Source organism: Sceloporus occidentalis, unplaced genomic scaffold (assembly GCF_023333645.1).
Source record: "Sceloporus occidentalis isolate IW3139 unplaced genomic scaffold, rSceOcc1.0.p SCAF_3, whole genome shotgun sequence".
NCBI classification, from domain to species: Eukaryota; Metazoa; Chordata; class Lepidosauria; order Squamata; family Phrynosomatidae; genus Sceloporus; species Sceloporus occidentalis.
This window is the reverse complement of record NW_028316983.1, coordinates 245,936,215-245,953,996: the sequence shown is the minus strand read 5'-3', so window position 1 is coordinate 245,953,996 and position 17,782 is coordinate 245,936,215. Positions and strand designations below refer to the sequence as shown.

At 44.6% G+C, this 17,782-nt stretch overlaps 1 protein-coding gene across 1 annotated transcript; it reads left to right on the top strand.

Moving 5' to 3' along the window:
* Positions 1–435: 435 nt before the first annotated feature.
* Positions 436–17,696, top strand: LOC149317713 (lymphocyte antigen 6E-like). Its single transcript, XM_089518065.1, has 3 exons — positions 436–642; positions 16,253–16,372; positions 16,923–17,696. Exons 1-3 carry the CDS (start codon positions 591–593, stop codon positions 17,129–17,131), a joined length of 381 nt encoding a protein of 126 aa, XP_089374191.1. The 5' UTR covers positions 436–590; the 3' UTR covers positions 17,132–17,696.
* Positions 17,697–17,782: the final 86 nt, after the last annotated feature.

Here is a 17,782-nt window from a genome sequence, read left to right as displayed (position 1 = left end):
TAATGTGAATCCATATATATATTGTTATGTTGTTGTTTATGTGTGTATGAAAATGATATGTATTTATGTATATATGTACTCTAATATATGTTTTAACATGAATAAACACTAAAAACCACACACACAAATGTCTTCAATGTTGCCTCTGTTTTGCAAAGAAAGGAAGAGGACTCTTGTAGGGCCAGAAGTCTCTTTTGCAAAAGATAAAAAAGCTGGTTAGCTCAGGAAAGAAGCCAGAGGACTTTATTTTTGGTTGCAAGAAACGAAAGAGAAATGCAAAACCCTCCCAGGGAGAGGAAAGCCCTTTGGAAAGGGAGATGCTGCCTTCTTTCTTTTTTAAATGACTTAATTCTGAGAGCCAGCCTGGTTTGGATTCGAGGAGAGCAGCACGTGGGGGACAGGTCCCTCCCCTCGCCAAGAAAAGCACCCTCCCCTCTTTGGCCAAAAAAGAAAAGGAAGAGAAGAGAAGAGAAGAGAAGAGGAACCTCCTCCTCCTCCATCCTTGTCTGGGCTGAGCTGGGGCAGGATCTGCACTGGGCTCTTTCCTTGACGCGCGATCAGAGCAGAGCAGAGCAGAGCCATCAGCCGGGATGAAGGCTTCCTTCGCGATCCTCCTGGCCTCCTGCCTTTGTCTGGGGAGAGGTAAGCAGGTCTCCTCCATCCTCCAGCATCTTCCCCCCAGAGGAGCCCAAAGCCAGGGATGCTGGGCCTCCCTGGGCTTTGCCTTGTGGGCATCCTCCAGCCTCTGCAAATGCATAGGAAGAAATTGGTAGTTTGTATTTTGAAGAAGGGAGGGAGGAGAAGGAAGGAAGGAAGGAAGGAAGGAAGGAAGGAAGAAGAAAGAGAAAAGGAAGGAAGAGGAAGGAAGGAAGGAAGAGAAAAGAAGAGGGAGGGAGAGGAAGGAAGGAAGGATGGAAGAGGAAGGAAGGAAGAGAAATGAAGGAAAGAAGGAAGAGAAAAGAAGGGGGAGGGAGGGAGAGGAAGGAAGGAAGGATGGATGGATGGAAGAGGAAGGAAGAGAAAACAAGGAAGGAGTGTATCAGAGTCTTCTTTAGAGGTCTGTAAGCAGAGGCTGGATGGCCATCTGTTGGGGATGCTTTGATAGGGAGTTCCTGCATGGCAGAAGGGGGTTGGACTGGATCAGGCCCTTTAGGTCTCTTCCAACTCTAGGATTCTATGATTCTAAGGAAGGAAGAGAAGGGAAAGAAGGAGGAGGGGGAAGCAAGGATTGTTGTGGCATCTTTGAAGAGTACAGCCAATTTATTTTAGCTTGTTTTTCCCCTTCCACCGTGAGTTAGAGTCTTATTTTGATCTATTTATTTTGTTTTATTTACTGGATCCTAGAGAAGATACATCAAAGATACTTTTAAAACAGTAGGATTAAACAAACAAACAACAGCCACAGTCAGAAACCTCACCTTAATGTTGTTGGATGCCTTTAAGGTTGCATCTACATTGCAGAAGGAATGCAGCTGGACACCAGTTTATCGGGCCCAGTGCTCTGGGGTTTTGGGACGTGTAGTTTCCTGAGGTTTTTTTTAGCCTTCTCTGTCAGAGGGCTGTGGTGCCCCTTGTTTGTTGTTACCTGCCTTGGAGTGAGCCCTGACTCATGGTGACCATCTGGATGAGACATCTCCCAAATGTCTTGTTCTCCAATGCTCTGCTTTGTTGTTGTGTATCTTCAAGTTGTTTCCGACTTACTACTCAACAGTTCTTTACTACTGTTGTTGTTGATTTACGGCCACCCAAGGGTTTTCATGGTAAGATTTGTTTGGAGGAGCTTTGCTGTTGCCTTCTTAGGTTCTGCAAATTCAGGCCTGTGACTTTGCCGATGGACTATCCGCCTGCCATATGGTCTTCCTTTCTGTCTCCATCCCTCCACCTTTCCAAGCAAATAGGACATGCCTTCTCTTGAACTAGACACAGGATTCCAGGTGAGGTCTAACCAAAGTTCTCCAAGATGTGAATTCAAAGGCTTTCATGGCCGACATCCATAGTTTTGTGGGTTTTTTGGGCTATGTGGCCATGATCTGGAAGAGTTTGTTTCTGACGTTTCGCCAGCATCTGTGGCTGGCAAGATGCCAGCCACAGATGCTGGCGAAACGTCAGGAACAAACTCTTCCAGAACATGGCCACATAGCCCAAAAAACCCACAAAAAACTGTGTTGTCCAAACTGTGTTCTTGTTGTTAACTGTCTTCAAGTTGATCTGGACCTATGGTGACCCTATGAATGAAGGACCTCCAAGTCAGATACTCACCAAGAAAAGTCCATGATAGGTTCACCAAAGGTTTGCCAAGAAACGTACTTTTCTTGGAGAGTTTCTTTAGAGGGGGTTTGCCATTGCTATGGCTGCAAGAGTATGATTTTCCCAAAGTCACCCAGTGGGTTTTCATGGTCGAGCTGGGATTTGAACCTTGGTCTCCAGAGTTGTAGTCCAATGCTCAAACCACTACAACACCCTGGCTCTCTTGCCACCTAAAGAGTAAAGATATACCACAGTGCACTAAAGTCAGAATCGTCGAAACTGGTGTTTTTTTACTTTCACAGGGGTGCTGTGCTCCTAACCCCAGCCAATGTGGCAGGCCCACTGTACTCATATACAGAAAGTAACAAACATTATTATGCAAAGTTAACTCAACTGACAAATGGTACTTACTGTACCTGTACTTGACTATATTGCTAAAATCCTAAACAGAAGTGCACACAAAGAAATGTTTCTATCACACCAACTTTAAGTCTTGTATCCTGGTTAAATATGACGTCACTTCTTCAGGAACCAAGCTGCAGTAGTGGAATAATAAGCAAACCAACTTCACAGAGAACTTGTCTTGGAAGCATGCCCTATGAGGAGTGACTTACGGAGCAAAGAGGAAGCAAAAGAATAAGACCTGGAACAATGGATTCAAACTTAAAAAAAAAAAGGAGTTTCCACCTCAACATTATGAAGAATATCCTGAGAGTAAGAGCTGTTTGACAGTGGAACACGCTCCTTCCTCGGAGGGTGGTGGGGTCTCCTTCTTTGGGTGTTTTTAAACAAAGGTTTAAAAACCTTTGGCCTAGTGTTATTCAACATCTTTATCAATGACCTGGACGACAGAATTGGGAGCATACTTATCAAATTTGCGGATGACACCAAATTAGGAGGAATAGCTAATACTCCAGAGGACAGGATCAACATTCAAAATGACCTGAATAGACTAGAAAGCTGGGCCAAAGCTAACAAAATGAAATTCAACACAGAGAAATGTAAGGTATTGCACTTAGGGCGGAAAAATAAAATGCACAGATATAGGATGGGAGACACATTGCTGAATGAAAGTGCATGTGAAAGGGATCTGGGAGTCCAAGTAGACCACAAGTTGAACATGAGTCAACAGTGCGATGCGGCAGCTAAAAAGGCCAATGCAATTTTAGGCTGCATCAATAAAAGTATAGTGTCTAGATCAAGAGAAGTAATAGCGCCACTGTATTCTGCTTTGGTCGGGCCCCACCTGGAATATTGTGTCCAGTTCTGGGCGCCACAATTCAAAAAGGACATTGAGAAACTGGAGCCATGTGTCCAGAGGAGGGCGACTAAAATGGTGAAGGGTCTGGAAACTATTAAGCCCTATGAGGAACGACTCAGGGAGCTGGGGATGTTTAGCCTGGAGAAGAGAAGGTTAAGAGGTGATATGATAGCCCTGTTTAACTATTTGAAAGGATGTCATATTGAGGAGGGAGCAAGCTTGTTTTCTGCTGCTCCAGAGAACAGGACCCAGAACAATGGATGCAAGCTGAAGGAAAAGAGATTCCACCTCAGCATTAGGAGGAACTTCCTGAGAGTAAGGGCTGTTCGACAGTGGAACAAACTCCTTCCTCGGAGTGTAGTGGAGTCTCCTTCCTTGGAGGTCTTTAAGCAGAGGCTGGATGGCCATCTGCTGGGGATGCTTTGATTGGATTTCCTGCATGGCAGAATGGGGTTGGACTGGATGGCCCGTGCAGTCTCTTCCAACTCTATGATTCTATGAAGGTTGTGGTGGGTCAAAGCAAGCTTGTTTTCTGCTGCTCCAGAGACTAGAATACAGAATGATGGATGCAAGTTACAGAAGAGATTTTACCTAAACATTAGGAGGAACCTCTTGACAGTAAGAGCTGTTCGACAGTGGAATACTCTTCCTTGTAGAGTAGTGGCGTCTCCTTCTTTGGAGGTCTTGAAACAGAGGCTGGATGGCCATCTGCCAGGGATGCTTTGATTGTGAGTTCCTGCATGGCAGAAGGGGGTTGAACAGGATGGCCCTTGTGTCTCTTCTGACTCTATGATTCTATGAATCTCTTTTCCTGTAGCTTGCATCCACTGTTCCGTGTTCTAGTCTCTGGAGCAGCAGAAAACAAGCTTGCTCCATCCTCAATGTGACATCCCTTCAAATACTTAAACAAGGCTATCATATCCCCTCTTTACCTTCTCTTCTCCAGGATAAACATCCCCAGCTCCCTAAGTCTTTCCTCATAAGGCATGGGTTCCAGACCCTTCACCATTTTGGTAGCCTTCCCCTGGACACCCTCCAACTTGTCAGTGTCCTTGAATTGTGGTGCCCAGAACTGCAGGGCAGGGAGTTGGACTGGATGGCCATTGTGGTCTCTTCCAACTCTATGCCTGTATGTAGTATCTCAACAACTTCAAGTCTCCCTGTGGGTGAGACATCTCCAAGACCCTCTGAACCCCACTGCTCTTCTCAGGTCTTGTAAATTAAGGCTCTTGACTGCCCTGACTGAATCTCTCCCTCTGGCATGCAGTCTTCCTCTCCTTCTGCTATTTTCTATCTTTCCTAGCATCATTGCCTTTCTTATTGAGTCGTGCCTTCTCAGGATGCAGCCAAAGTACAACAGCCTCAGTTTTGTCATCTTGGCTTCCAGGGAGATTTCAGACTTGAGCTGTTCAGGGACCCATTTGTTGGTCTTCTTTGCTGTCCACAGTATCCTTAGCACTCTTCTCCAGAACTACATCTCAAATGAGTTGATTTTCTTCTTACTGCCCTTTGTCACAGTCCAATTCTCACATCCATACATGACAATCCTGGCTTTAGAGCTGTGTTGTATATCTTTACACTTCAGGATTTTATCTGAATCCTTCATGGCTGCCCTTCCTTTTCCTTGTCTTATCTCTTGACTCCAGTCTCCATTCCGGTCAGTATCCGAGCAAACAGGAACTCTTTAACTATTTTGACTTCCTCATTGTCTAGGTTGAATTTGTGTAGATCCCAAATGGTTGTCATTTTTGTTTTCTTTGTGTTCAGCAGTAAACGCACATTCTCCTTTGACCTTCTTTAGTAATTGTTCTAGGTCTGTGATGTTTTCTGCTAGTAGTATGGTGTCAACTGCATATTTTAGATTGTTCTTGCTTTTTCCTCGTATCTTTATTTATGATCCCCCCATCCCAAATTTCTGCTTTATTGCTTCCCCCATGAATCTTGACCATTGGCATATTGGCTGTGGCTAGTGGGAACTGTAACCCAAAATATCTGCCAGACTGGGGAAGCTGGCAACAGATAATCAGACTTGTTTCTGTCGCAAGCAAGCTTTTCAGCTTCAGGTTTTCCTGCCAAGTGACCTTCTTTGTCTGCTACTTTGGGTTATGGGAATGGTGGAAGCATTTTTAAGGGCTCAGTCCATTACTCCACCTTTGGGTTCTTATTTTCCTATGACTTTTTGGCTCTCCCAAAAGTCCAGAAGATGGTTTGCAGCTGTTAAAAAATCAAGTCGTGCAAACTAAAAGAGCACCAAAGCATGCCTGCTGGTTTTCCTTTGCTTTTGCACTCCTCAAATGAGCCAGGTCTCTTCTTTTACTAAATGTTCTGCATGTTAATACTTCATTGGGATTTGTAGCCATTAAACTATGGGTTGCTTAAGTAAACACCACAGAGTTCTGTTTCCACATGCCAAGAGGAAGTGTGAGTGTGTGCCTTCAAGTCGCTTGTCAACTTATGACAACTGCATGAATTTCATAGGGTTTTCTTAGGCGAGGAATACTGCAAAGGGTTGGGGTTTTTTTTGCCACTTCCTTCCTCTGAAATAGAGGCCACAGCACCTGGTGTTTTTTTGGCTGACCCTAGTTAATTGCAAAAAGTCAACATAGGTTTCCCAAAAACAAGTCATGCCAGACTAGTGTATATACTCGACTATAAGTCGATCTCATGTATAAGTCAAGTGGGGCCAAAATTATGGATTTTCATATGACCCGTGCATAAGTCAAGGATAAAAATTACAGGCATCTAACAACGCATCCAAAGGATGAAGCAAAGGAAAACAGTGCCACAGAATTTACAGAATGCCACCAGCCATAACTGTTTCTGCTCATACTAAAGGCTGGATGGATAAAGCGGAGGTCAGTGCTACCAGGACAGATTGTGCTCTTGGATTTCACCGGGAGATGGTTTCTTTTTTAATATAAGAGTTAAAGTATAGGACTTGCACTGAGCCATGGATAGGTCAGCCCATGTTTTTTAAATCAATTTTGTGTCCAAAATTTCTAAAGTTATACATGAGTACAGTAATTTAATCTCCTTTTTGGGGGGATAAATTTACCTTCTTGGTAGATGGGGGAATGCTGTGGATGCAGCATATCTAGATTTCAGTAGGGCCTTTGACAAGGTTCCTCATGATATTCTTGCAAACAAGTTTGTAAAATGTGGGCTAAACAAGGCAACTGTTACATGGATTTGTAATTGGTTGACCGGTCGAACCCAAAGGGTGCTAAAAATAGCTTCTCTTTATCTTGGAGACAAGTGACTAGTGGGATCCCACAGAGCTCTGTCCTGGGCCCAGTGCTATTCAACATCTTTATCAATGTTTTGGATGAAAGGGGACATGCTTATCAAATTGGGAGGAGTAACTAACACCCCAGAGGAGTATGCCCTACAAGGACCAACTTAGGGAGCTGGCTGTTTTTAGCCTAGAGAAGAGAAGCTTAAGAGGTGATATTAGCCCTATTTAAGTGTTTGAAGGGGTGTCCTAAGGAGGATAGAACAAGCTTCTTTTCTGCTGCTCCAGAGACTAGGACCCCGAGTAATGGATTCAAGCTGCAGGAAAAGAGATTCCACTCAAACATTAGGAAAAACATCTTCAAGATAATTTATTATGTATATGGAAATATCCCAGACTAATGTTCTTAAGCATTTTGGATAAGACACATTCAACCCAATTAAGTGTCTGCATTTCCACACTCTCTCTGCTTCAAAGTGACCTATCTGCAAGGCACCAGAATTTGACTACTCAACCCCTAGGATGTTATTATTTTTTAAACAAAAACCAATAATCTATTAGATATATTTTTAATCTATAAAATTATTGTTGTCATTTATTGTTTTAAATTGATTGTATTGTAAACTGGCCTGAAATCTTCAGATAAAGCAGTGGTTCCCAACCTTCTTAATGCTGCAACCCTTTAATACAGTTCCTCATGTTGTGGTGATCCAAACCCATGAAATTATTTTCGTTGCTACTTCATAACTGTAATTAAATAGGTATTTTCATGGGGGGCTTAGGCGACCCCCATGAAAGGGTCATTCGACCCCCAAAGGGGTCCCGACCTGCTGGTTGGGAACCACTGAGATAAAGGGTCGAGATAACTATTTTAATAATAATTAAATCTTTCAGGCTCCCATCTCATCTACTCTAGTATTACTAACTCTGCCTGGCAGCCATGGATCTGTTGGGTTTAAGGCAAGGTACGTACTTCGCCTTACTTGGTATTCCTTGGTGTCTTCCCAGTCAAACAGAAGTTTCTGCTGGAGAGCCGTATCACTAGACCTGCAGTAGTAGACCTGGGAAAGAGAAGGTTAAGAAGTGATGCGATAGCCGTGTTTCAATATTTGAAGGGATGTCATGCTGAGGATGGAAGAAGTTTGTTTTCTGCTGCTCCAGAGACTGGGACACAGAGCAGTGGATTCAAGTTGCAGGAAAAGAGATTCCATCTCAACATTAGGAACGACGTCTTGACTGTGAGAGCGGTTCAGTAGTGGAACACACCCCTCAGAGACTGGTGGAGTCTCCTTCGCTGGAAGTTTTAAACAGAGGCTGGATAGCCATCTGTCACAAGGAGGGCTTTGATAGTGTCTTCATGCATAGCAGAATGGGTTTGGACTGGATGACCCTTGTAGTCTCTTCCAACTCTAGGAAGTTTATCGCACCGAGTTAAAATGTTCCCCAGTGTGTTCTAACGTGCCCACATGGGGGTGCGCACGGAATGTGACTGGAACGCGATGGGGTCAAGAATCCCATTTTACCGCACACTGGAACACTGCCTTTGCCGTCGGGCGTTCCAATCACATTCCCATTGCATTTCAGAGGGCGCCATTTCTGGGGATGCTTAGAAACAGTTCCCAGAAATGGTGCCCTCTGGAACGCAACGGGAACGCGATTGGAACGCCCGGCGGCAAAGGTGGCGTTCCAGTGTGCGGTAAAATGGGGTTCTTGGCCCCATCACGTTCCCGTCACGTTTCGTGTGCACCCCCGCGTGGGCACGTTAGAATGCACTGGGGAATGTTTTAACCCCGGTGCGATAAACCTCTAGGATTCAATGATTCTATCACTCTAGTAGAGAATGTCATGTCCAGTTACAAATCCCAGGATTCCATGGGATGGAACGGAACACTTAAACTGGTAGCAAGTGTACAAATTAATTGCAAGAGCTTCTATTTGGGGTCCATGGCAACCAGTGTGGTATGTTGGGAGGGTTAACCAGACTATCTCCCCATACAAACCTGCCAGTGGTCTTAAGACCTATAGGAGAGAGCTTTCTCTTGGTCCCAGCACTGTCACAGTCTTGCTTGGTGAGGACACAAGAGAGAGCCTTCTTGGTGGCTGCTCCCAACCTCTGGAACTCGCTTCCGCAGGAAACCCGTCTGGCCCCCTTCATCCTTTCCTTTTGCTGGCAGGCAAAGACCATTTTGGTTAAGCAGGCCTTTAATGGGCAAGCAGGGAAGGTTCTTACCTTAAATGTGTGCTTTATTTTAAAAAAAACTTTCCTTTGGCTTTTAAATAATTTTACATCATTTAATGTGAGGATTTGAGGTTGTTTTTAATTTTTTAATTGTTAAGGTTAACTGATTGTCTTTGGAATCTGCTTTGAGTCCCACCCTGGAAAAAAGGCAGCATACGAATGAAACAGGCAAGCAAGCTGCAGAAAGGAAAGCAGAACCCTCTAGCGTCATTTCACTCAAGCAGAAGTGACAATTCTCTATTTTTGTCATGCAAAGATGGTCTGAATCGAAACACAAAGACTGAGCTTACTGTATAAGCTCATGTATACGTCTAGAATTTTTAGTCAAAAAATTGGCCCAAAAAACCTGAGTCAACTTATCCACAGGTCAATATTAGTTCTGTATTTTAATTTTTATTAAAAGAAGGAAACATCCCCTGGTGAAAGTATAATCTGTCCTGGAAGCACTGACCCCTCTCTATTCTCTCATCCATCCAACCTTTAGTGTGAACACAAACAGCTATGCCTGGTGAAATGTTGTAAGTTCTTTGGCATTGTTTTCCTTTTCTTCATTCTTTAGATCCTTTGTTAGATGCCCCTAGGTTTTACCTTCGACTTATCCATGGGTCACATCAAAGTCCATAATTTTGGCCCCCAAACCTGCCCTCAACTTATACATGAGGTTGACTTATAGTCGAGTATAAATGGTATTTTCTGACATGCCCACTTGGAGTGTTTTCATACTCCACAATTATAGCGCTATCATTCCACTTTAAGCACCATGTCCATGTTCTGTACAATCTTGGGAATTGTAGCTTGGGGAGACACTAGAGCTCCCTGGTGGAGGATTTTAAATACCTTTTCCTAAACTGCAAATCCCAGGTTTCCATCCGATGGAACCATGGCAGTTAAAGTGGTGTCATAGCACTGTCATTGTGCAATGTGAAAGGGCCCCCAGTTTGGTCTAAATTTGAATGTCTGGCCTCTTGTTTGTCATCTGGAAAACATTGTCCTGGAAAAAATCACATGATGTTCCTGCTCTGTTGTGTGTTTTAGGTTATAGTCATGGGAGGTTGCTTCATCACGGAGGCTCTTTGCCAGAAAGCTCAATGGGAGATTAGCTCAGGAAACAGAAAGTTAACAGGGAAAGAAGAAACAGAAACTTAGCAAAGCTCAGGAAAGGAGAGGGAAGATTCATATGACGCATAGCATGCAAGAAGCAGGCAAAAGGGGGAACTGGAAAAGCTAAAAATGCTGTTAGTTTTTTGGGACTTCCAACTGGCAGAATCCTAGACAGTCCTTAGGAATGTAATAAAAAAGAGGAGCTTTTCTGAACACTGTTCTCCAGTCAGTGGCCAAATTCTGACATGGCTTTAGCCGAACATAAAGAGTTACGTTATGCAGCCCCTGTTCTGAATTCAAATGCAATGCAGTGCATGTGGCTCAATGATCAGTGTGCGTGGCTGACAACCCATTGTGCAATTGCAATGCATGTTCATGCCCTATTCTTTGTACTTTTGTGATAGTTATATTCAAAATATTCAGTATTAATCAATATATTTATTACTAACAGTCAAAATGGGAAAGACCCAGGCTGAGAGGAGTTTAGATAACTGGGGTCAGAATAACATTCCAGATGCCTAAAGACTGCATTGAAAATTATATGTGGAATGCACTTAGAAACGTCATGGCACAGAGAGTTTAAAAAGGAAACTGATAGGAATGTATCCACGAGGGTCTCACATGGATTTTTAATGTATGCATATGTTAACCAATCAATGTACAAATGTATATGTATAGCTTAGCACTGGAGCGTGGCTTTGGCGCGGCTTCCAGACTCTTAGGACGCCTGCATCATTGAAACATCATTGAAACAGTGCGTCCTCGCCTTACGCGGAGGGATCCGGAACGGATTCCGCCTATGCTCGAGCCCCATTGGAAACAATGGGGCTCGTGCACGGCGGCGCAGGTGTGTGCAGGGCGCAACGGGTGCATGCGCCCATTCAATTGAATGGGACGCGCCGCCCCTTCTGCCCCGCGCGCGCGCCGCGGCTTGAGCGCATATGCTCAAGTCCACGTATGGCGCGCCCGCGTATGGCACGGGCGCACTGTACCTCCAAAGTGACCTGAAGTAGCTTATTTTGGCCTGTCTATATGGGGCCTTTGTTTGAATCCATATAAAAAGGTGGAGCACATGTTGCAGGGGTCTTCAGGCTTTAAGAAATGATTCCCCTGAAGCAAAGCCATCTTAAATAAATTTGCTAATTTTCTTGTACTTCTGGGTAGGGTTGCCATAACCCGGCTGCAACTGTGAATTTCCCGATTTTGGGGGCCCCGGGCCCCTCCCGCCACGGGTGCCGCCCAAAAACCGGGACCCCCCCGGTTGCAGCCGGGTTGCTGCGGCCTGCAGGGCCTTGCTGCCCTCCTCCTCGGGGAGGTGGGGAGGAAGAGGAGGGCAGCGCCAGCGAGGCCTGCCTGGGGCGCAGGAGGCGAAGCTGGAGGCGGCGCCTCCCCGCGCGCCACCCTCCCTGTGCGCCCGCGCCACCCTCCTCCTCTGCCTCCTCTCCCCCAGGCCGCACGGAGGAGGCGAAGGTGGACGGAGGCAGAATCTCCTCAGTGTGGGGAGGGGGAGAGGAGGTGGGGGAAGGTGGCGCGGGCTCGTGGGGAGGCGGGGAGGGTGGCGCGCCTGCGCACAGGAGGCGCTCCTTCCGTCCACCTTTGCATCCCCGCGCAGGCACGCCACTCGTCTCCTCCTCCTCCGCCCCCTCTTCTCCAGGCCGCGTGGCCGCGTGGAGGAGGCGAAGGTGGATGGAGCCGGTGCCTCCTGCGCGCGAGTGCGCCACCTTCCCCCGCCTCCTCGTGCGTCCGCGCCACCCACCTCCTCGTCCTCCGCCCCCTCTGCGTGGCGAATGGAGGAGGGGGAGAAGGAGGAGGAGGAGGAAAAGAAGGAAAAGGAAAAGGAGGAGGGGGGAGGAGAAGAAGAAGGAGGAGGTGGAGGAGGAGGAGGAGGAGGAAAAGGAGGAGGGGGACGTGGTGAGTGAGTGGCCAGAGGCCTCAAGGTGGGTGTTTTTTTTGGGGGGGTGCTTTTAATGCTAACAAGTCTCTCTTGTTTTGACAGTGATAGTGTGGTGGGGATGATGATGATAATGATATGACTCAGCTTGAGAGACATGCAGGCACTGTTTCAGAAGCCGAGAGAGTGTGACTTTCCAAAGTGCCTTTTCTGTGTGTTTTTGGTTCTGAGGCATGGTCAATGTAAATTGCTATGATTTTTACAAACTCATGCGCAGTGAAGAAAAACCAAAGTCCCTTGACACACACTTCTGAGAAGTACACTTGGTGCAAGAACGGTGAAACCACCTTGACATGTTCAATATGCATAGCCATATTAAACCATGCTAAGTGTTAAACTCAAGGGGTTTGGCTATGGAATAAGCCTCTGAAATATGCAAGAGGCCATGTTAAATAAAGCCATGTGAAATGCCCAAATGTGCTGTTGTGTGTGTTTTGGAATGCAGGTTGGGGGTGTTTGGCCAGAAAGGGAAGTCCATTTCTGCCATCTGTCTAGAAATAATGCCCAAATGCCCTCCATTTTGATCATGCCTAAGAAACAGGCATTTATATTAATATTTTTTAAAAAATCATCAATTTTTTTCGCGTGTCCTCCATTTTAAAAAAGATGTGTCCTACATTTGAAATTTTGTCCTACATTTGGCCTACATTTGGCCCAGTTTGGAGGTCTTGACTTATGGCAACCCTACTTCTGGGTCTCTCTGGTTGAATCTTCTGAAGTATCTACAACATTTTAATGTGGTACCGAATGTGCAGTGGTCCCACAGGCACAACTCTGCTTAGGCCACCATCTGCTGGATATGATCATTGTTGTTGTTAGCTGCCCTTGAATCAATCCTGACTCATGGCAGCCCTGTGGATGAGATATCTCCAGAGCCCCTTGTCCTCTATTGCTCTGCTCAGGTCCTACATATTCATGCCTATGACCTCCTCGATTGAGTCCATCCATCTGGCATGTGGCCTTCCTCCTCTTCTTCTACCCTCAACCTTTCCTAGCATTATTGTCTTTTCTAGTGATCCATGACTTCTCATTACGTGTCTGAAGTCCAACAGCCTCAGGTTGATCATCTTGGCTTCCCGTGAGATTTAATGCTTGATCTGTTCCAGGAACCATTTGTTTGTCTGTTTGTCCGCAGTATCCTAACCACTCTTCTCCAGCACCACATCTCAAAAGGATTTTGGTCATTATGCATTGTCACCCCAAAGATAAGTCCGTATGCGTAGCGCAAGACTTGGACATAGCAGGCTAAGTTTAGATACACACCGCTCTGCTCTTCAAGTGCAGATAGCATTTGCACTCAGTTAACTCAATGGGGCGGAAGAGAAGGAGCAGAACCTTTCCCTTCCCTTTTGTAAAAAAATGACATTTATTCCACAAATGCTCACATACAGACCCCCCCCCCCCCCATTAAAAAAGCCATACCTTCAAAACTACTTACTCACACACCTTACATATGTATCTCACAATAACAAGGACGTTTTCTTAAACACCTTTTTAAAAAAACCAACATATAACATATATGGTCCACCTCCCAGTTACCTAATATGTGTCTATATGGAACTTTCTCAGAAGTATTTCATAAATCAATAATATTCTTCTTTGACTGAAGTTCATTTTGAATGTTCAGTCCACTTCTTAATGATCATGTGTTTCATGATTTTCTCAGGCTGTATGCCTCCGAAGTAAGTCTTAATTAACCTGTTAGTTCTTATGTTGTTTTTATTATGTTATATTAATATTGTATTATCAGATCCTTTTGTTATCTTTTATTTTAATTAGATTTAAATATCTGAATATTTTGAATGTGTGTGTGTGTAGTAAATCTTGATTTTAGTTCTCTTTCTGTATCTAGGTACATATGCTTGACCACTTTCTTTCACAAAACTTTAACAGCGGTTTCCATTCTTCTTCCCATCTCTTAATAGGATTTCTGTTTCACAACACTGTTACTTTGTCCATCTCCATTATATCTAGGCATTTCTAGAACCTTTCCCTTTCAAATAGACTCGGGCAAAAGCAAACTGCTGCACCCGCTCCTAGCTTGTCTGTTTCCCCCCCTATTACAGTGGACCCTTATATCCACTGGGGTTTGGTTTCTGGACCCTCCATGGATACCGACATCCATGGATGCTCAAGTCCCATGAGATACAATGGTATAGTAAAAGGGTATCCCTTATACAAAAGAGCAAACACGTTTGCTTTCTGGAATTTACTTTTTAAAAAGTATTTTCAAGCTGTGGATGCTTAAACCTGTGGATGCAGAATCCATGGATACGGAGGGCCAACAATCTAATTTACCATCTTGGCCACGCTTGGCTATTACTTGGCCATGCATGCCCTGCTTTCTATCTGTGAAATATTGGAGGCTGTGGCTTCTATTTGTATCTGTTGTACCTTGTATGCACCGGCCACTAAGGCTGGCATGGGGGCAGAGTTGGGGTGCCGCTCCACACAGCACATGGCAACATGGCATTCCTCCGGCACTGCGTTGAAGGAGCGCCGTATAGCTGTGGCAACACAGCTATGGTGCCCTTTCGAGGATGCAAAAAGGAGTCACTTTTTGCTGCTCCTTTTTGCACCCTCAAAAAGCCGGAATGGGGCGGCAGCATGAGGTTGCCACTGCCCCGAACCCACTAGGAAAGCGGCACTGTCCCTCCGTCTCTCAGGGGCTGGCTGTACAGCCCCATTATTTGTATCCTTCTGAGCCCCAGTTTTGAATGGCGGTGGTATATAGGGAGTAGTGGAGTTCTTCAAAAATAAGTAGCATTACTTTGCTGGTTCCTGATGGCATCATTGGCACCGAAGAGATGTGTGATATTTGGAGGGGCTGGCAATGTCAGGAGTTGGCCAGCAGAGGGAGCATTGCTGTATTTATATAGGCCCCACTGCCACTTCCACCGCTACTGCCACCTGCTGGCTTCAGGGCTCCTTGCTACAAAATTTTGTAGGTATATGAAATTAGTACAGGTGACCCTCCACATTTGTGGCTTTGACTTTTGCGGATTTGATTACCTGCGGATTTGATTAATACGTTCTCTTTAGGAATGTCCAGGTCCTCCAGTGCAGCTCTTCTGGAACTTAAGCGTGGGGTTGTGCTGAAGGACCTAGAGATTCCTAAAGAAAACACTTCACTAGGCATTTGTAGGTCCTCCAGCATCATTCTGTGGTCAACCTCTGGCACGTGTTGACCATAGAGTTGCACTGGAGGACCTGGAAATCCCTAGAGAGCAGTTCTGTCAGATTAAAAAAAGGATTGTTCTTTTATTTGCAGTTTTCCCCCTTTCACTTGAGTCCCGCACCCCTAACCAGAACAGTGTTTATGGGCAAAAAATATGGTTTTTGTGTACCCTTTCTCCAGATTCCAAAACCACACATTTTTGCCTGCAAATCCCCACCAGGTTTGCGCACACGAAAAGGTTTAGTGTGTGGTTCTGCAATGTGTGGATTTTTCCCAGTTTGCTGGAAAAAAACAATCCCATTGAGTCTGCATCCCATGGGTTAGATCCCCAGTGCAGCCGTCATTAGCAAATAGTGACTGACGTTTATTGGAGGAATCCATTTTGAACATCAATGGAATTTGGCTGTGAATTTTTAAATTCACTTTCCACTTTTCCCACAAGGGAAAACCAAAGGTGTCTTACGACATGAATTAGAAAACAGAATACAGCTGAATGATAACATTAAAAGAGCAATGAAAAAAAAAGAAAAATGCTATCATGTTAAGATCCCTTTGCATACGGATATAGAGAAGAAGATAGTGATTGTAAAGCATTATCTGGGGGAAAAGATGTCAGGGCTGCCATCATAAAGAAATAAGAGTGAATTATATTTCAGTTGCTTTACTTTTTTTGTTTTCTGTTAAAGGGGGGAATCTTTGATTTTCCTGCCTTTAACGTATTAAAAAAAGATCAATATGTAAAATGTAGCTGTAGATGCTTTATAGGGTTGACTAAACTGAGGATGTTTATGAATTGTATTAGAGAAGACACTGTAGATATGAGAGCGTATAACTTTTGTTAGAACAAGTCAGTATCCTGTTCTTGGTTGTTCTTTTTCTCTCCCTTTCTATTACCTTTTCCTACTTGTTCATTTTGGTTTCTGTATATTATTTCTTTTTATTATTGTATTTTACTCGAATAGAAATTGCTTAACGAAGGAATATTTGGGGAGGAGGGAATAACCCTGTTTCTCATCTGAGGATTGTTTCACAATATCATGCAGTTTTCTCACTGGTGTGCTGGTCTTGCAACGGAGTCCAGTCCAACTGGGACTGCTGGAGGTGGCAGATTTGTTCCGACTCTGACAACTTTTGTGCTACGACATACGTGGGAGCAGGAATCGGTAAGTGCAAGTTACAAGGTGGTCCTTCCCCTGAAATCCGAAGATTTCCTTTATTGAGGAATGCATGCACCATTTGAACAGCATCCAGCAGGAAGAGGTGTCCAAATTAATAACAGGTGTCCAAATTATTAGAACATTCCTGTGTCTCCTTTCAATTCAGGGTTGCGGAGCAGGATTAGTCCTTCAGATGTTGTTGGACTGCAGCTCACAGCCTTCCTCACCATAGGTTGTGCTGATTTGGGGCTCATGGGAGTTGCATTCCTACGACATCTGGAAGGCTGTATGATTTTGATTTCTGCCCCAATTTAGTCCTTTGCCTGTTAAAGGAAGGGCAACAGGGAGGGAGGTGAGTCTAACTTGAGCCTCCTTGGGTCTCTTTCTAGGTGAAAGATGGCATATAAATGAAATAATTTTTTTTAAAAACCCCTTTCATCAGAGATCCACAGCTCAGGAGCAGCCACCAAGAAGGTCCTGCTCAAAGAGAACCATACCTTTGTGATACTCCAGCGAGATGCTTTGCTCAATTGTTCCCTGTTTTCTTTCCTAACAGGTGAATATTCTACCCAGTCCATCAGCAAAGGCTGTGTTGCCGTTTGCCCGCAATCAGGGATCAATGTCGGCATTGCAGCTATGTCAGTGAAATGCTGCTCGTCTTTCTTGTGCAACATCAGCGGAGCCTCCAGCGTCAAAACCAACCATTTGGTCTTGGCCATGGGAATCCTGGCCAGCTTTTTCTATCTCTTTGGACATAGGTTGTGATTGCAAAGTTTCTGCACGCAGTAGAAGTGAGATCTCCGCTTTCGCTTCACCGAGAAGCCCAAAATGTTGGAGAAATCACATATATTCCTTAATGGCATTGTAATCCTCTATCTTTTTTAATCACATTGTTTGTACCATAACCAGATAGATCCTTCAAGGGGATGCTTGTTGGACAACACAGCCCTCTTGTGGCAGGAGGTGTTTTATGCACACCTTGATGTAAACCCCTCAAATATTGGAGGGGATTGTGTGCCAAATTTAGCCAACACTTACCCATCCCCGGCAACATAACATTCCTTTGGAGGAATTGAAATTGTCCCAGAAGCCTTAAACATGTTTTGCTTGATGGAGCACCAGGTGGGAAGACCGTGACCTTGTGTGTGTGTGTGATATAACACTTGATGAAACCATTTTGTTTTATTTTGTAAATGATTGACAGGAACCCAACTTTTTGTCTGTTACATTTTACTTAAAAGAGGCATGTAGGTTGATGGGACATCACAGTACTGTTCAACACTTTCTCCTGTGCTTTTTGAGTTCCAATAAAAGATGCTTGGATTCTTAACCTGTTTCCTTTTCTGATGTTACATTGGCAGAAGGACTTAGACATGTAACATTTCTAGAAATTTTGAACCAATGAGGCAGGGGGAT

Coding starts and splice junctions, on each gene's coding strand:
- LOC149317713 (XM_089518065.1), top strand. CDS start 591: ATGAAGGCTTCCTTCGCGATCCTCCTGGCCTCCTGCCTTTGTCTGGGG. Junction 643..16,252: donor CTGCCTTTGTCTGGGGAGAG/GTAAGCAGGTCT, acceptor AATATCATGCAG/TTTTCTCACTGGTGTGCTGG. Junction 16,373..16,922: donor ATACGTGGGAGCAGGAATCG/GTAAGTGCAAGT, acceptor CTTTCCTAACAG/GTGAATATTCTACCCAGTCC.